The sequence below is a fragment of the Hyla sarda genome, chromosome 12 (genome assembly GCF_029499605.1).
Source record: "Hyla sarda isolate aHylSar1 chromosome 12, aHylSar1.hap1, whole genome shotgun sequence".
Lineage (NCBI taxonomy): Eukaryota > Metazoa > Chordata > Amphibia > Anura > Hylidae > Hyla > Hyla sarda.
This window is the reverse complement of record NC_079200.1, coordinates 16,541,902-16,559,070: the sequence shown is the minus strand read 5'-3', so window position 1 is coordinate 16,559,070 and position 17,169 is coordinate 16,541,902. Positions and strand designations below refer to the sequence as shown.

General features: G+C 44.4%; 1 protein-coding gene across 2 annotated transcripts in view; it reads right to left on the bottom strand.

Annotated features, from left to right (window-relative positions):
* The window catches only part of LOC130296503 (glucose-6-phosphatase catalytic subunit 1-like), a 46,540-nt gene extending 29,799 nt beyond the window's left edge, over positions 1-16,741 (bottom strand). For both annotated transcript variants that reach the window (XM_056548088.1, XM_056548089.1), the window contains exon 1: positions 16,524-16,741. In XM_056548088.1, coding sequence (XP_056404063.1) covers positions 16,524-16,741 — 218 coding nt within the window. The remainder of the gene's footprint in view (positions 1-16,523) is intronic.
* Positions 16,742-17,169: the final 428 nt, after the last annotated feature.

The window sequence follows — 17,169 nt, the reverse complement described above, 5'->3', positions numbered from 1 at the left end:
TGGGGCGTCCACACAATCAGTCTCCCAAATAGAATTCTGATCATTTGCTGACATGATGTCCAAAAGGATGTAAGTAGGGGGCAGGACCACAGCAAATGGAGTAAGGTACCACGCCCTCCGCAACCCCTCCAGCATCTGTCCGAAGTATCTGGGTATATTTTACAAAGCTTAACAGGGGTATAATACCAACGTAGTATAGTTTTTAGAGCGGATTCTAAATGGGACGAGCATTGGAATGCCCTATGAATAGCCTTGAATGTTCCCTGCCATTCTTCACATGTGACCTCAAGAGTAAGTTCCCTCTCCCATTCTCTCAAAGGATAAGTTTTTGTAAAGGTGTCATACGAAATTAAATTATTATAAAATTGTTTTATGCCTTTTACTTGTGTAGATAATTGATTTAGAGCCGCGCAGTCCAGAGGAGCGTCCACATGTTTTAGTCCTGCTAGAAAATGTCTGATTTGGAGGTATTTATAAAATTCACAATTTTCTAATCTATACCGTTCTTTTAACATGGAAAAGGACATGGTGACAGAACCTTCTTTAAGGTGTTTAACTGAGGTAATTCCCTTGTTTATCCAAGATGTTAGATCCATGTCTGGAATAGAGGCTTGTATAAGTGTAAGCGGAATGTCCTTGCAATTTGGTGAGTTCACCATACCAGGTCTATGTAAATATTTCGTCCAAGTTATGTAGGTGGCTTTAACTAGTGGGTTTGGGAAATCTGGCTTAGGCATAAACCAGTAGGGCATATGTAGCAAATCGCTCACTCTATACGGGTGAGTAGTGTGATTTTCGATATCCACCCATGGAAGATCCGTCCTATTCTGTCTCCAGTGTCGTGCCATCGAGACCAACGTGGCTGTATAATAGTGTCTTAGATTCGGAGAACCCAGCCCTCCCATTGATTTCAATTTAGCGAGAATATGCGCAGATAGCCTTGGTTTTCCTCCAGCCCAAATAAATGAAGTCAATAGTTTCTCAGCCTTGCGGAAGAAAGAAAGTGGTAGAGAAATAGGGAGAGTACGGAATAGGTATAGAAATTTGGGAAGGAGGAACATTTTAAACGTAGCAACTCTACCCACCCAAGATATTTCAGATTTGGTCAGTCTTTCCACTTCAGTTGCTATGTTCGTCAATAGAGGGATATAATTTTCTTGATATAGTGAGTTGTGGGGATAAGACAGTTTAATGCCCAGATATTGTATTGCAGTGGTCTTCCATTCAAATTTAAAGTTGGATTGGAGAGTGTTAAGTGTAGGGGTGGGTACATTAATTGCTAGAGCTTGCGTTTTAGTGGCGTTAAGAAGGTAATAAGATAGTTCACCAAACCTATACACAACGTCCATGACTGCCGGGATTGATCGGGCTGGTGTCGTGAGAGAGAGGATCACATCATCAGCATAAAGTGAGATAGTATGTTCTCTATCGCCAATAGTAACTCCTCTTATTTCAGGATGTTGGCGGATAGCTTGGGCTAGGGGCTCCATGGACAATATGTATATGAGTGGCGAAAGTGGGCATCCCTGACGGGATCCGTTAGTTATAGAAAAAAAATCGGAAAAGGATCCGTTGGCCAGCACTCTGGCTGTCGGCTTGGAATACAGCGATGACAAACCTGATAATATTGGTCCGCTGAAGCCCATGTGTGAGAGGGCCGAGAAGGCATACGATCACCGGAGGCGATCAAAGGCCTTCTCGGCGTCCAGGGCCAAAACCACCGCAGGGGTACCCTTTCTCTCTAGATGTGAGAAAATGTTAAGTAGGCGCCTCGTATTATCATGTGCCTGCCGTCCGGCAACAAAGCCTGATTGGTCAGTAGATATCAAGGAGGGTAATACAGCAGAGATGCGGGACGCCAACAGTTTTGCAAAAATTTTTATATCCTGGTTCAGGAGGGATATTGGTCTAAAGTTCTGGGGCCGGTCTGGGGTCTTTCCCGGTTTAGGGAGAGTTATGATTGTGGCCTGTAAATTTTCCAGTGGAAACTCTCCTCTTTTTATAGCTGAATTACAAAAGTTTGCAAGGTGGGGGGATAGGATCATTTGAAACTTCTTGTAATAAGAATTAATGAATCCGTCAGGACCAGGTGCTTTATCCGACGGTAGTGATCTAATTGTCTTAGCCACCTCCTCCACTGTCACCTCACCGTTCAGAGAAATCAGCTGGTCTGAGGTAAGTTTGGGTAAAGTGAGGTTAGATAAAAAGGCCGAGATTACGAGGGATAGGTCAGGTTTAGGAGAGACAGAGTCTTTTAGGTTGTAGAGCCCTGAATAGAATGCTAGGAATCCATTTGCTATATCTGTTGGTGTGTATAATTTATTGTTAGTGAGCGGATGTAATAAAAAAGGAATGCGGGCCTTTTGCTGACGTTTTTTCAGCCTATGAGCCAGCAGCTTTCCTGATTTATTATTTTGAGAGTAATACGCTGCTTGTAATTTGCGGTGCGATTTTTCATATGTGTTAAGCATTAAACAGCGAAGGTCACGTCGCAGAGCAGCCACCTCCTCCGCTGTAGTAGCTGTGGGAGTTATCTGATTGGCCTGTTCCGCGAGGCGAAGACGCTGTAAAGTATCTTCTAGACATTTTTCTCTCTGTTTTTTCATGAGAGACCCATATTGTATGCAATGTCCCCTGACCACAGCCTTGTGGCAATTCCACAAGACAATAGGATCTTCCGTGGACGGGCTGTTCAGGGAAAAGTACTCTGTAATGTTGTTTGCTAAGCTTTTTGAATATTCATTATGTGACCACAGAAAGGGGTTGCTACGCCAGGCATAACTAGGGGGGGAGGAAACCGTATCTTTAAGTTGTAGCGTGATGGCAGCGTGGTCTGACCATTTAATTTGCTCAATGGACGTGTTCACAGTGGTATGGATAAGAGATCTGTCAGTTAGGAATAGATCAATTCGTGAATATGTGTTGTGAGCCATAGAGTGGAACGTGTAATCTCTTTCCTTGGGATGGTGGATTCTCCAGCAGTCATAAATGTCATGTTCATAAAGGAAAGAGGAAAGGGGTTGAGAAGGAAAGCGAGTGGTAGAAGTAGTATCTATAGTAGGTTCAGGTACAGAATTAAAGTCCCCGCACAATAATAAGGATCCCCCTGGCGATCTGCGCACTAGCCTCATTAGTTTTTTCAGAAAACCGAGTTGACCAGAATTGGGTGCGTATACTGCCACTATAGTCAAGGGGGCGGCATTTATGACACAACGGAGAAGTACATACCTGCCCTGCGGATCTGTGTCTACCGACTTCAGAGTAAACGTTACAGTATTCTTGATAGCAATGGCCACTCCTCTGGACTTTGAGCTATAGTGTGACTGAAAAATATGTGAAAAGAGAGGATGTGAGAGACGGAATGCATCTTTAGAAACTAAATGTGTTTCCTGTAGGCAAACGACATCACATTTAAGTTTGTGTACTTCTTTCCATAAATATGCTCTCTTATGCGGCGCATTAAGCCCATTCACATTCAGACTTACTATCTTTATGACTATCTTGTGATAATGACTATGCTAGTGAGAATGCGTTGCGAATAATAGAATTTAAGAGGACAGAACACACCTCCCAGCCAGCGTGTGTCTGTCAACCCATAGTCGTGCACATTACATGGATTTAAGGTAGTGACGCTGCCAATAACAACAATACAAACCCAAACAAAAACGTAACAAGAGGTTTGCCCCATCAGGGCAACACACAAGGACAAGGATGGTTTTAACGAAACACCATCCACAATGGAGTGGGGGTCAGAGTCCACTCTGAACTGAGGAACACAGTCTGCCTGCCGGAGCCCGCTTCACGTGAAAAACAGAACCACCGAAGAGCTTTCAAGCATTGTCCCATTCCTTTTGGATCCGGGCTCTCTGCTCCCTGCCACGCTGTCCTCCTGATGCCTGAATAGGAATGTTCCAAGTTGTCAGCAGGGTTTCACCTTCCTCCATGGTTTTGATCACGTGTGTGACATTATCTCTTTTTATCAAAAGGCGAGTCGGAAAGCCCCAACGGTATAATACTTTCGCTGAACGTAGAGCCGATGTAATATGTGATAGTGCTCGCCTAGCTTGAAGCGTTGTTGCGGACAGATCAGCGTATACAGAGATGCGGTGGTATGGAGCAGGTAAACCATTATTGCGTCTGGAGATCTCCATAAGTCTCTCTTTAATATGGTAGAAATGTACTCGGGCTAAAATATCCCTTGGAATTGTGTCATCCAGGTGCTTGGGTCGCGGAATGCGGTGTGCTCTATCCACTATCAACTCTTGTGGCGAGCAGGCTGGCAGGACCAATTTTATAAGAGAGCACACATATTCTGGGATGTCCGCTGGAGCAACAGACTCTGGTACGCCTCTCAGTTTGATGTTGTTGCGGCGGCTGCGGTCCTCTAAATCTGCTACTTTTGCACGCAACGCCGCCACTTCATCTTCCACCTCATAGTGCATGTCCATTAGGGTATTGTGGGACTCTCCGATCTCTCCCATCTTATCTTCCAGGTGGTCCACCCTGCTTCCCATCTCGTGTATTGTGGCTTGTAAAGGGTTAACTAGCTTATGAATGTCCTGCAGGAAAGATGTGCGTAGTAGCATCAGCATGTCTTTCATAGCTGTGTCTGTTAGGGATGTGTTCATAACGGGCATCTCTGCCAGGGGGTCCCCGAGTACCGCAGCTACTGGTGCTGGGAGATTTTTCTCTCCACTGCGTTGTGGTAGCGGGGAGAGGTCCGCCACAGGCTTGCTCAGGCCTGGTGAGCGCTGCAAAGTGCCGGAGCAGGCTGGGATTCCCGGGGATGAACAGGTGCTGCGGGGTTCGCATTGTTCCTCCGATCCCCTTCTTGCCGGTAAGTCCACAACCCCCGTACCTGCAATTGTCGCCTCTTGTTCGGCCGCATCGTGCAGAGCTGTGTCGGAGGCCGATCTGCGGCGCAGTGAAGGTGGCGGAGCTGTCTCTTCACTGTAGCTGGGAGACGAAGGCCGCGACGGCAGGTCCGCAGCGCCATCTTGGATCGGGGCCGCCCGCGGTGAGAAGCGAAATCTAGCCAAGGAACGGTGGCGAACTTGCTTCTTCCTCCTCACAGGCATCTCAGGCGTCTCAGAGGGTCCGGTTCCGGTGAGTAAAGCGGTGATGTGCTGTATATTAGTCGCTAAACGGGCTTTTTTCAGCGGAGCTCTACAGACCTGCGACCATGCGCCTCAGCAGCCAGGCCACGCCCCTTCAGCACCGAAGTTCTTGTGTATGCCTTGTGCTTTTCTCTTTTTACTGATGTGGCAGGCATGGGATAGGCTTCAGTTTGGTTTGCAAATCGACAATGAAGTGGGTTCTGTAATGCAGCCTACATTTTCCCGGAAACCTCTGGTTTTGGGTGGGGTGTTTGATCATTCTGGCTGGTCATCTAATCAGAGGCTCATAAGTGGGTTGGGGTCAGTTCATATTACATGCAGTTAGGATGTGTTTTCTTATTCGAATATGTTCTTTAGAGAAATACTCCATGAGGAGAAAAGTGAATTGATGTATAATCACAATTAAGATGTCTTTACGCTGTGTTCACATGCAGAATTTTTACTTTTACTTTGTTATTTTGGCTATTTTTTGCTGCAGTTTTCCAAAATTGTAGTAACAATGCCATATTTTTTATGTGGTTTGCACAATTGTGGTACAATATTACCATTTTGCCACGATGTTGGGAAATCACGGAAAAACTGAAAAACTATATATCCTGATCCCCAAAACATAGGAGCAGTATATAGATAGAGCTGGAAGGGAGGTATATAACTACTATATAGCCTCATCCCATAGAGAGAGCAGTAGTATACAGATAGAGCTAGAGGTGAGGTATATAAGGTATATAACTACTATATAGCCTGATCCCATAGACATAGCATCAGTAGTATACAGATAGAGCTAGAGGAGAGGTATATAACTACTACAGTGGGGAAATTTAGTAAGCCACCAAGTGTGCAAGTTCTCCCACTTAAAGGGGTACTCAGCTCCTAGACATCTTATCCCCTATCCAAAGGATAGGGGATAAGATGTCAGATTGCCGGGGTCCCGCTGCTGGGGACCCCGGGGATCGCTGCTGCGGCACCGCGCTATCATTACTGCGCAGAGCGAGATCGCTCTGCACGTAATGATGGGCAATACAGGGGCCGGAGCATCGTTACGTCACGGCTCCGCCCCTCGTGATGTCACGGACCGCCCCGTCACGCTGCTCCGGCCCCTGTATCGCCCGTCATTATGCACAGAGCGAACTCGCTCTGTGCAGTAATGATGGCGGGGTGCTGCAGCGGAGATCCCCGGGGTCCCCAGCAGCGGGACCGCAGGGGATAAGATGCCAGGGGCGGAGTACCCCTTTAAAAAGATAAGAGGCTGTAATTTTCATCATAGGTATACCTCAACTATGAGAGACATAAAATCACATTGTCTGGTTTTTATAGAATTTATTTGCATATCATGGTGGAAAATAAGTATTTGGTCAATAACCATAGTTCATCTCAATACTTTGTTATATACCCTTTGTTGGCAATGACAGAGGTCAAATGTTTTCTGTAAGTCTACACAAGGTCTTCACACACTGCTGCTGGTATTTTGGCCCATTCCTCCATGCAGATCTCCTCTAGAGCAGTGATGTTTTGGGGCTGTCGCTGGGCAACACAGACTTTCAACTCCCTCCAAAGTTTTTCTATGGGGTTGAGATCTGGAGACTGGCTAGGCCACTCTAGGACTTTGAAATGCTTCTTATGAAGCCACTCCTTCATTGCCCGGGATCATTGTCATGCTGAAAGACCCAGCCACGTTTCATCTTCAATGCCCTTGCTGATGGAAGGAGGTTTTCACTCAAAATCTCACGATGCATGGCCCAATTCATTCTTTCCTTTACATGGATCAGTCGTCTTGGTCCCTTATCAGAAAAACAGCCCCAAAGCATCATGTTTCCACCCCCCATGCTTCACAGTAGGTATGGTGTTCTTTGGATGCAACTCAGCATTCTTTCTCCTCCAAACACGCCAGGTCTCTGCGGGTAATTCACTAGGTACCCCCCCCCCCGTGTGGGTCTGGGATTTTTGCTCACCGTTCTTGTAATCATTTTGACCACGGGGTGAGATCTTGCGTGGAGCCCCAGATCGAGGGAGATTATCAGTGGTCTTGTATGTCTTCCATTTTCTAATAATTGCTCCCACGGTTGATTTCTTCACACCAAGCTGCTTGCCTATTGCAGATTCAGTCTTCCCAGCCTGGGGCAGGTCTACAATTTTGTTTCTGGTGTCCTTCGACAGCTCTTTGGTCTTGGCCATAGTGGAGTTTGGAGTGTGACTGTTTGAGGTTGTGGACAGGTGTCTTTTATACTGATAACAAGTTCAAACAGGAGCCCTTAAAACAGGTAACAAGTGGAGGACAGAGGAGACTCTTAAAGAAGAAGTTACAGGTCTGTGAGAGCCAGAAATCTTGCTTGTTTGTAGGTGACCAAATACTTATTTTCCACCATAATTTGCAAATAAATTCTTTAAAAATCAGACAATGTGATTTTATGGATTTTTTTTCTCATTATGTCTCTCATAGTTGAGGTTATAACCTATGATGAAAATTAAAGGCCTCTCGCATCTTTTTAAGTGGGAGAACTTGCACTATTGATGGCTGACTAAATACTTTTTTTGCCCTACTGTATATATCCTGATCCCATAGAGATAGCAGCAGTATACAGATAGAGGATAGGTATATAACTACTATATATTCAGATCCTATAGAGATAGCAGCAGCAGCAGTATACAGATAGAGCTGGAGAGAAGGTTTATAACTACTAAATATCCTGATCCCGCAGATATAGCAACAGCAGTATACAGATAGAGCTGAAGGGGAGGTATAAAACTACTATATATCGTGATCCAAAAGAGATAGCAGCAGCAGTATACAGATAGAGCTAAAGGGGAGGTGTATAACTACTATATATGCTGATCTCATAGATATAGCAGCAGTATACAAATAGAGCTGGGGGTGTAAAACTACTATATATTCTAATATCAAAGACATAGCAGTAGCAGTATACAGATAGAGCTGGAGATAAGGTTTATAACTACTATATATCCTGATCCCATTGATATAGCAGCAGCTGTACGAGCGGGGACCAGATAGACCCCTTCAATTTCTAAAGCTATAGTGACCTTTGACATAGGTGCGCTTTAAGATGTTGGGGAGGGAAGTATGGAGCAGGCTCAGGAGCCGAGCCTGCTTGATACATGGTGGGTGCGAGCTGTTTACTACAGCTGACATCCTCCTGCAATGGCTGAAATTGGTGACAACCCTGATCCTGGCTGTTTAACCACTAAGTGCCCTCCTCACAGTAATGGTGCCCCTTACTAATGTAGATAAAAGGAGCACAACCAAGCAGTTTTTACCCTTTATACCCCATTATGCTCACACTGAGGGGTCCCTAACTGCTGCCCCATTTGCCCCCTGCTAGCTACCCCTCTGTATCATACATATCATAGCAATGTCATATAAAGAGTCACTTTTACTTCTGCTGTTTTGCCCATTTTTGCTGATGATGTGGAAAATGCCGTCGATCCAGCCGACTGTTCAGTTTTATTCTTGGTAACGAAAACAATATTGTGTTTGCCCCATTACTTCTGCTCGGTAACTATTTATGGATCCACTTTATCAGCAGTGTGTGCGAGCGTGGATGGTGCGATCCCTAAGTACATCAACGTGATGTCTGACACATGTGCTCCGCATGGATAGTGAGGCCGGCCGGCTGTCAGGGCTTAATGTCATATCACGGGGTCTAATGAGCAGAATTAAAAACTAAGGCACCCATGTGATCGACAGGCTGACGGGTAAACAAACATACAGGGGGGACAAATATCCATGGCGCCCAACAGGAATAGGTCCCTATTTTACCATCTCTACCTTTAGCAGTAACATTTGATCTACGTAATGAACGTGGATAGGTGATGTCACAGTACAGGGATAATACACACAGTGACGTCACAGTACAGGGATAATACACACAGTGATGTCACAGTACAGGGATAATACACAGTGATGTCACAGTACAGGGATAATACACAGTGATGTCACAGTACAGGGATAATATACACAGTGATGTCACAGTACAGGGATAATACACACAGTGATGTCACAATACAGGGATAATACACAGTGACATCACAGTACAGGGATAATACACAGTGATGTCACAGTACAGGTATAATACATAGTGATGTCACAGTACAGGGATAATATACACAGTGATGTCACAGTACAGGGATAATACATACAGTGATGTCACAGTACAGGGATAATACACACAGTGATGTCACAGTACAGGGATAATACACAGTGATGTCACAGTACAGGGATAATACACAGTGATGTCACAGTACAGGGATAATACACAGAGTGATGTCACAGTACAGAGATAATACACACAGTGATGTCACAGTACAGGGATAATACACACAGTGATGTCACAGTACAGGGATAATACACACAGTGATGTCACAGTACAGGGATAATACACACAGTGATGTCACAGTACAGGGATAATACACAGTGATGTCACAGTACAGGGATAATACACACAGTGATGTCACAGTACAGGGATAATACACAGAGTGATGTCACAGTACAGGGATAATACACAGTGATGTCACAGTACAGAGATAATACACACAGTGATGTCACAGTACAGGGATAATACACACAGTGATGTCACAGTACAGGGATAATACACAGTGATGTCACAGTACAGAGATAATACACACAGTGATGTCACAGTACAGGGATAATACACAGTGACGTCACAGTACAGGGATAATACACAGTGACGTCACAGTACAGGAATAAAACACACAGTGACGTCACAGTACAGGGATAATACACACAGTGACGTCACAGTACAGGGATAATACACACAGTGACGTCACAGTACAGGGATAATACACACAGTGACGTCACAGTACAGGGATAATACACACAGTGACGTCACAGTACAGGGATAATACACACAGTGACGTCACAGTACAGGGATAATATACACAGTGATGTCACAGTACAGGGATAATACACACAGTGATGTCACAGTACAGGGATAATACACACAGTGACGTCACAGTACAAGGATGATACACACAGTGACGTCACAGTACAGGGATAATACACACAGTGATGTCACAGTACAGGGATAATACACACAGTGATGTCACAGTACAGGGATAATACAGAGCGATGTCACAGTACAGGGATAATACATACAGTGATGTCACAGTACAGGGATAATACACAGTGATGTCACAGTACAGGGATAATACACAGTGATGTCACAGTACAGGGATAATGTACACAGTGATGTCACAGTACAGGGATAATACACAGTGATGTCACAGTACAGGGATAATACACACAGTGATGTCACAGTACAGGGATAATACACAGTGATGTCACAGTACAGGGATAATACACAGTGATGTCACAGTACAGGGATAATGTACACAGTGATGTCACAGTACATGGATAATACACAGTGATGTCACAGTACAGGGATCACTGTGATGTAACAGTACACAGTGATGTCACAGTAGAGGGATAATACACACAGTGATGTCACAGTACAGGGATAATACACACAGTGATATCACAGTACAGGGATAATATACACAGTGATGTCACAGTACAGGGATAATACACACAGTGATGTCACAGTACAGGATAATACACAGTGATTTCACAGTACAGGGATAATACACACAGTGATGTCACAGTACAGGAATAATACACACAGTGATGTCACAGTACAGGGATAATATACACAGTGATGTCACAGTACAGGGATAAAACACACAGTGATGTCACAGTACAGGGATAATATACACAGTGATGTCACAGTACAGGGATAATACACACAGTGATGTCACAGTACAGGTTAATACACAGTGATGTCACAGTACAGGGATAATATACACAGTGATGTCACAGTACAGGATAATACACAGTGATGTCACAGTACAGGGATAATACACACAGTGATGTCACAGTACAGGGATAATACACACAGTGATGTCACAGTACAGGGATAATACACAGTGATTTCACAGTACAGGGATAATACACACAGTGATGTCACAGTACAGGAATAATACACACAGTGATGTCACAGTACAGGGATAATATACACAGTGATGTCACAGTACAGGGATAAAACACACAGTGATGTCACAGTACAGGGATAATATACACAGTGATGTCACAGTACAGGGATAATACACACAGTGATGTCACAGTACAGGATAATACACAGTGATGTCACAGTACAGGGATAATATACACAGTGATGTCACAGTACAGGATAATACACAGTGATGTCACAGCCTAGGGATAATTAAAATGATGTCACACAGAGATAGAATGCACTCATGATGTCATAAGACAAGAAAAACCCAGTATGGGGGGAAGGGATTCTGCAGGATTACCCTTGGGCCTCATAGTAAATCTTAGAATATGACCTCTCCTTCTATCCTCCCCAGTTGTCTGTGTGGACGCGGGCCCTCTCAGTTGTTGGGCCCCATGTAAGCAGCTGTCGCAGACCTTTAATCCTTACTGTTTTAATGTCTGACATCTTGTATCTAGGGTGGCCACCTGGCCGGTATTTTACCAGGACAGCCGGTATTTTGGTCACCCTGTCGGTATTTTTATATTAAAAATACCGGCAATGCAATGGGCGGTATTTATCCGACCAATCCTCCAACTCCTGGAATGTTGTACCATATACTATACCAGTGTTTCCCAACCAGAGCACCTCCAGCTGTTGCAAAACTACAACTCATAGCATGCCCGGACAGCCAACGGCTGTCCGGGCATGCTGGGAGTTGTAGTTTATCAACAGCTGGAGGCACCCCTGGTTGGGAAACACTGACCTATACTATAGAAACATAGAATGTGTCGGCAGATAAGAACCATTTGGCCCATCTAGTCTGCCCAATAATCCGAATCCTATCAATAGTCCCTGGTCCTATCTTATATGAAGGATAGCCTTATGCCTATCCCTATCTTATATGAAGGATAGCCTTATGCATATCCCTATCTTATATGAAGGATAGCCTTATGCATATCCCTATCTTATATGAAGGATAGCCTTATACCTATCCCTATCTTATATGAAGGATAGCCATATGCCTATCCCTATCTTATATGAAGGATAGCCTTATGCCTATCCCTATCTTATATGAAGGATAGCCTTATACCTATCCCTATCTTATATGAAGGATAGCCTTATACCTATCTCTATCTTATATGAAGGATAGCCTTATGCCTATCCCTATCTTATATGAAGGATAGTCTTATACCTATCCCTATCTTATATGAAGGATAGCCTTATGCATATCCCTATCTTATATGAAGGATAGCCTTATGCATATCCCTATCTTATATGAAGGATAGTCTTATACCTATCCCTATCTTATATGAAGGATAGCCTTATGCCTATCCCTATCTTATATGAAGGATAGCCTTATACCTATCCCTATCTTATATGAAGGATAGCCATATGCCTATCCCTATCTTATATGAAGGATAGCCTTATGCCTATCCCTATCTTATATGAAGGATAGCCTTATACCTATCCCTATCTTATATGAAGGATAGCCTTATACCTATCTCTATCTTATATGAAGGATAGCCTTATGCCTATCCCTATCTTATATGAAGGATAGTCTTATGCCTATCCCATGCATGTTTAATCTCCTTAAGTGGCTGCAACCACTTCTGCAGGAAGACTATTCCATGCATCCACTACTCTCTCAGTAAAGTAATACAGTGGTCCCTCAAGGTACAATATTAATTGGTTCCAGGACGACCATTGTATGTTGAAACCATTGTATGTTGAAACTAGAGATGAGCAAACTTACAGTAAATTCAATTCGTCACGAAGTTCTCGGCTTGGCGGTTGCTGACTTTTCCTGCATAAATTAGTTCAGCTTTCCGGTGTTCCGGTGGGCTGGAAAAGGTGGATACATTCCTAGGAAAGAGTCTCCTAGGACTGTATCCACCTTTTCCAGCCCACGGGAGCACCGGAAAGCTGAACTCATTTATGCAGGAAAAGTCATCAACTGCCGAGCCGAGAATTTCGTGACGAATCGAATTTACTGTAAGTTCGCTCATCTCTAGTTGAAACCATTGTATGTTGAGACCATAACTCTATGGAAACCTGGTAATTGGTTCTGAAGCCACCAAAATGTCATCTAAAAATAGGAAAAAGTGAGGATTAAAGAAAAATAAGTTGATAACTAATATAGATAAAGCAAATCCTTACATATAAAAGTAATAAAGATCTGCTGGGAGCTGTAATCACAGTGCATACACTTCAGTAATACAGGGGTTTACCAGTGAACGTCCATTCTGATTGGTCGGTTCTTCCAGCCATTGACACGTTTCACAGATCTGGACTGTCTGTAGCATTGTATGTTGAGTCTGGTTTCAAGTTACAATGGTCCAGAAAAGACCAGAAAAGACCATTGTATGTTGAAACAATTGTATGTTGAGGCCATTGTAAGTTGAGGGATCACTGTACTTCCTGATATTACTTTTAAACCTTCCCCCTCTTGTTGTAGTTTTTCTTTTAAATATCTTCTCCTCCTTTACCGTGTTGATTCCCTTTATGTATATAAAAGTCTCTATCATATCCCTCAGTCTCTTCTTTCTTCTATACATGTTCAGGTCCTTTAACCTTTCCTGGTAAGTTTTATCCTGCAATCCATGTACTAGTTTAGTATCTTCTCTGAACTCTCTCTAGAGTATCTATATCCTTCTGGAGATACGGCCTCCAGTACTGCGCACAATACTCCAAGTGAGGTCTCACCAGTGTTCTGTACAGCAGTATGAGCACTTCTCTATTTCTACTGCTTATACCTCTCCCTATACATCCATGAGCACTTCTCTCTTTCTACTGCTTATACCTCTCCCTATACATCCATGAGCACTTACCTCTTTCTACTGCTTATACCTCTCCCTATACATCCATGAGCACTTCTCTATTTCTACTGCTTATACCTCTCCCTATACATCCATGAGCACTTCCCTCTTTCTACTGCTTATGCCTCTCCCTATACATCCATGAGCACTTCCCTCTTTCTACTGCTTATGCCTCTCCCTAAACATCCATGAGCACTTCTCTCTTTCTACTGCTTATGCCTCTCCCTATACATCCATGATCACTTCACTCTTTCTACTGCTTATGCCTCTCCCTAAACATCCATGATCACTTCCCTCTTTCTACTGCTTATACCTCTCCCTATACATACTATAAAAAACCCGACTAACTCTCCATTTTACTAAGAAAAAAAACCCCAAAATGGGCGTGGCCAGCAAGGAAGGGGGCGTGGTCACTGAAAAGGGGCGTGTTCCCGACATTTTTTTTTTTTCAAAAACCCAACAAATTTATTAAGGTTTCAACAGAAAATGTGGTGGATTTGAGCTGAGGAAAACCCTACAGATCAGAGCAGGTGTAAAAAAAAAGGAAAATGTAGAGAAAAGTGCAAAATGTACGGAAACCTTGGTAAATACAGTTGAAAAAAAAATTGTAGGTAATTAAAACCCACAAAGAAACCTACACAACACTCTTAGTAAATTAGGGCCACAGTGTCCTAAAAAAGTAATGGAGCCACCCTCACCTGGTGTCCAAAGGAGCAGCTAATCCTGGTACAGGTAAAGAGTACAGAACATTTAATACCTCCCTGTACTGTAGGGGGTGCTACCAGACACCAGTCAGTGCATACACTTCAGTAATACAAGTAAAGAGTACAGAACATGTAATACCTCCCTGTACTGTAGGGGGCGCTATCAGACACCAGTCAGTGCATACACTTCAGTAATACAGGTAAAGAATACAGAACATGTAATACCTCCCTGTACTGTAGGGGGCGCTACCTGACATCAGGCAGTGCATACACTTCAGTAATACAGGTAAAGAGTACAGAACATGTAATACCTCCCTGTACTGTAGGGGGCACTACCAGACACCAGTCAGTGCATACACTTCAGTAATACAGGTAAAGAGTACAGAACATGTAATACCTCCCTGTACTGTAGGGGGCGCTACCTGACATCAGGCAGTGCATACACTTCAGTAATACAGGTAAAGAGTACAGAACATGTAATACCTCCCTGTACTGTAGGGGGCGCTACCTGACATCAGGCAGTGCATACACTTCAGTAATACAGGTAAAGAGTACAGAACATGTAATACCTCCCTGTACTGTAGGGGGCGCTACCAGACAGAACTTCAGTGCACATGCTTCAGTAATGCAGGGGTTTTACCAGTGACATGTCCATTCTGATTGGTCCGGGTATTGACACGTTTCACAGATCTGGACTGTCTGTACATTGTATGTTGAGTCTGGTTTCAAGTTACGATGGTCCAGAAAAGACCATTGTATGATGAAACTTTTGTATGTATGTAAAGGCCATTGTAAGTTGAGGGATAACTGTACAGTGACCCCCCAACCTACGATGGCCCCGACATACAATCATTTCAACATACGATGGCCTCTCAGAGGCAGCATCAACATACGATGCTTTTGTATGTCGGGGCCATCGCATAAACGGTTATCCGGCAGCGCAGACTGCTTCAGCTGCCACCGGATAGCTGTTTACGGTGCCCCGTGTGGTCCGCTGACGATCACTTACCTGTCCTCGGGGCTCCGACGCGTCCTCTTCGGGATCCCCTGCATCGTTGGCGCTCTCCATCGTTGTCATCACGTCGCTGCGCACGCCGTCCCGTCATCCAATAGGAGCGGCGTATGTAGCGACGTGATGGCGGCGACGGAGAGCGAGGATGCTGGGGAAGCAGAGGCCTAGCCGGAGCGTCGAGGACACCCCGGGGACGCCGCGACATCCAGGGCAGCGGTGACGGTCCGGAGTGGCGGGGTCATGTGAGTACAACTTCCTATACCAGTGGTCTTCAACCTGCGGACCTCCAGATGTTGCAAAACTACAACTCCCAGCATGCCAGGACAGCCGTTGGCTGTCCGCGCATGCTGGGTGTTGTAGTTTTACAACATCTGGAGGTCCGCAGGTTGTAGACCAACTGTCCGATACTTTACATTGCACGGATCCCTCAACATGCGATGGTTTCAACAAACGATGGTCCATTTGGAACGGATTACCATCGTATGTTGAGGGACCACTGTACTAGACAACACATTCTCCTATTTACATTCTAACCAGAGATGAGCGAACTTACAGTAAATTCGATTCGTCACGAACTTCTCGGCTCGGCAGTTGATGTCTTTTCCTGCATAAATGAGTTCAGCTTTCCGGTGCTCCGGTGGGCTGGAAAAGGTGGATACAGTCCTAGGAGACTCTTTCCTAGGACTGTATCCACCTTTTCCAGCCCACCGGAGCACCGGAAAGCTGAACTAATTTATGCAGGAAAAGTCAGCAACCGCCGAGCCGAGAAGTTCGTGACGAATCGAATTTACTGTAAGTTCGCTCATCTCTAATTCTAACAATATACACGAGTTGAGAACGTTACTACTCACCATTTGAGGACAAGGTTAAGCCAGTCGCCAACCACCGCCACCCATATCAGCCGGATGCCCACGGACTCACACAGGTGGAACCATATGGGAAAGAAGACGTAGAAGGTGTTTTTAAGGTCAGCTGCGTGGGAGACAAATACAAACCAGTCCTGGAAACCAATCAGGTTCTCCTGTAGATATCCAACTATGGAAATTCCTGTAGCATGGAGTAAGTCCATTTTGGCCTCCATCTACAAACCTCTCCCTGGTGCACAGTGCCGAAAACCAAAGTACATGTATTCCACCAGGCTTATATAGCCGCCCTCCATGCTTCCCCCCTTTCGACTCTTCAAACAAGAAATATCAAACAAACATTTCGCCACTTGCTTTTCCCAACATATCTTCTCATTTTGGCCAGAGACCTCCTTCGTCCTGATCAATGATTAGCCGCTGATCCTCTCTGCTTAGATAGGGCTTTACTTCTGTAATCCATATCACGGGCTATGGCATCCCAGGTCTTTATCTGTAGGTCCATGCGTTCAAAGGATGGGACTTTGAGATTATACACCTAAAGGATTCCCCCTCGAAGGGAAACTCTTCCTATAACCTACTCTAGCTGACTTCACTAGACACAGAGACAACCAAAGTAGACATTGCTTGAAGGCCA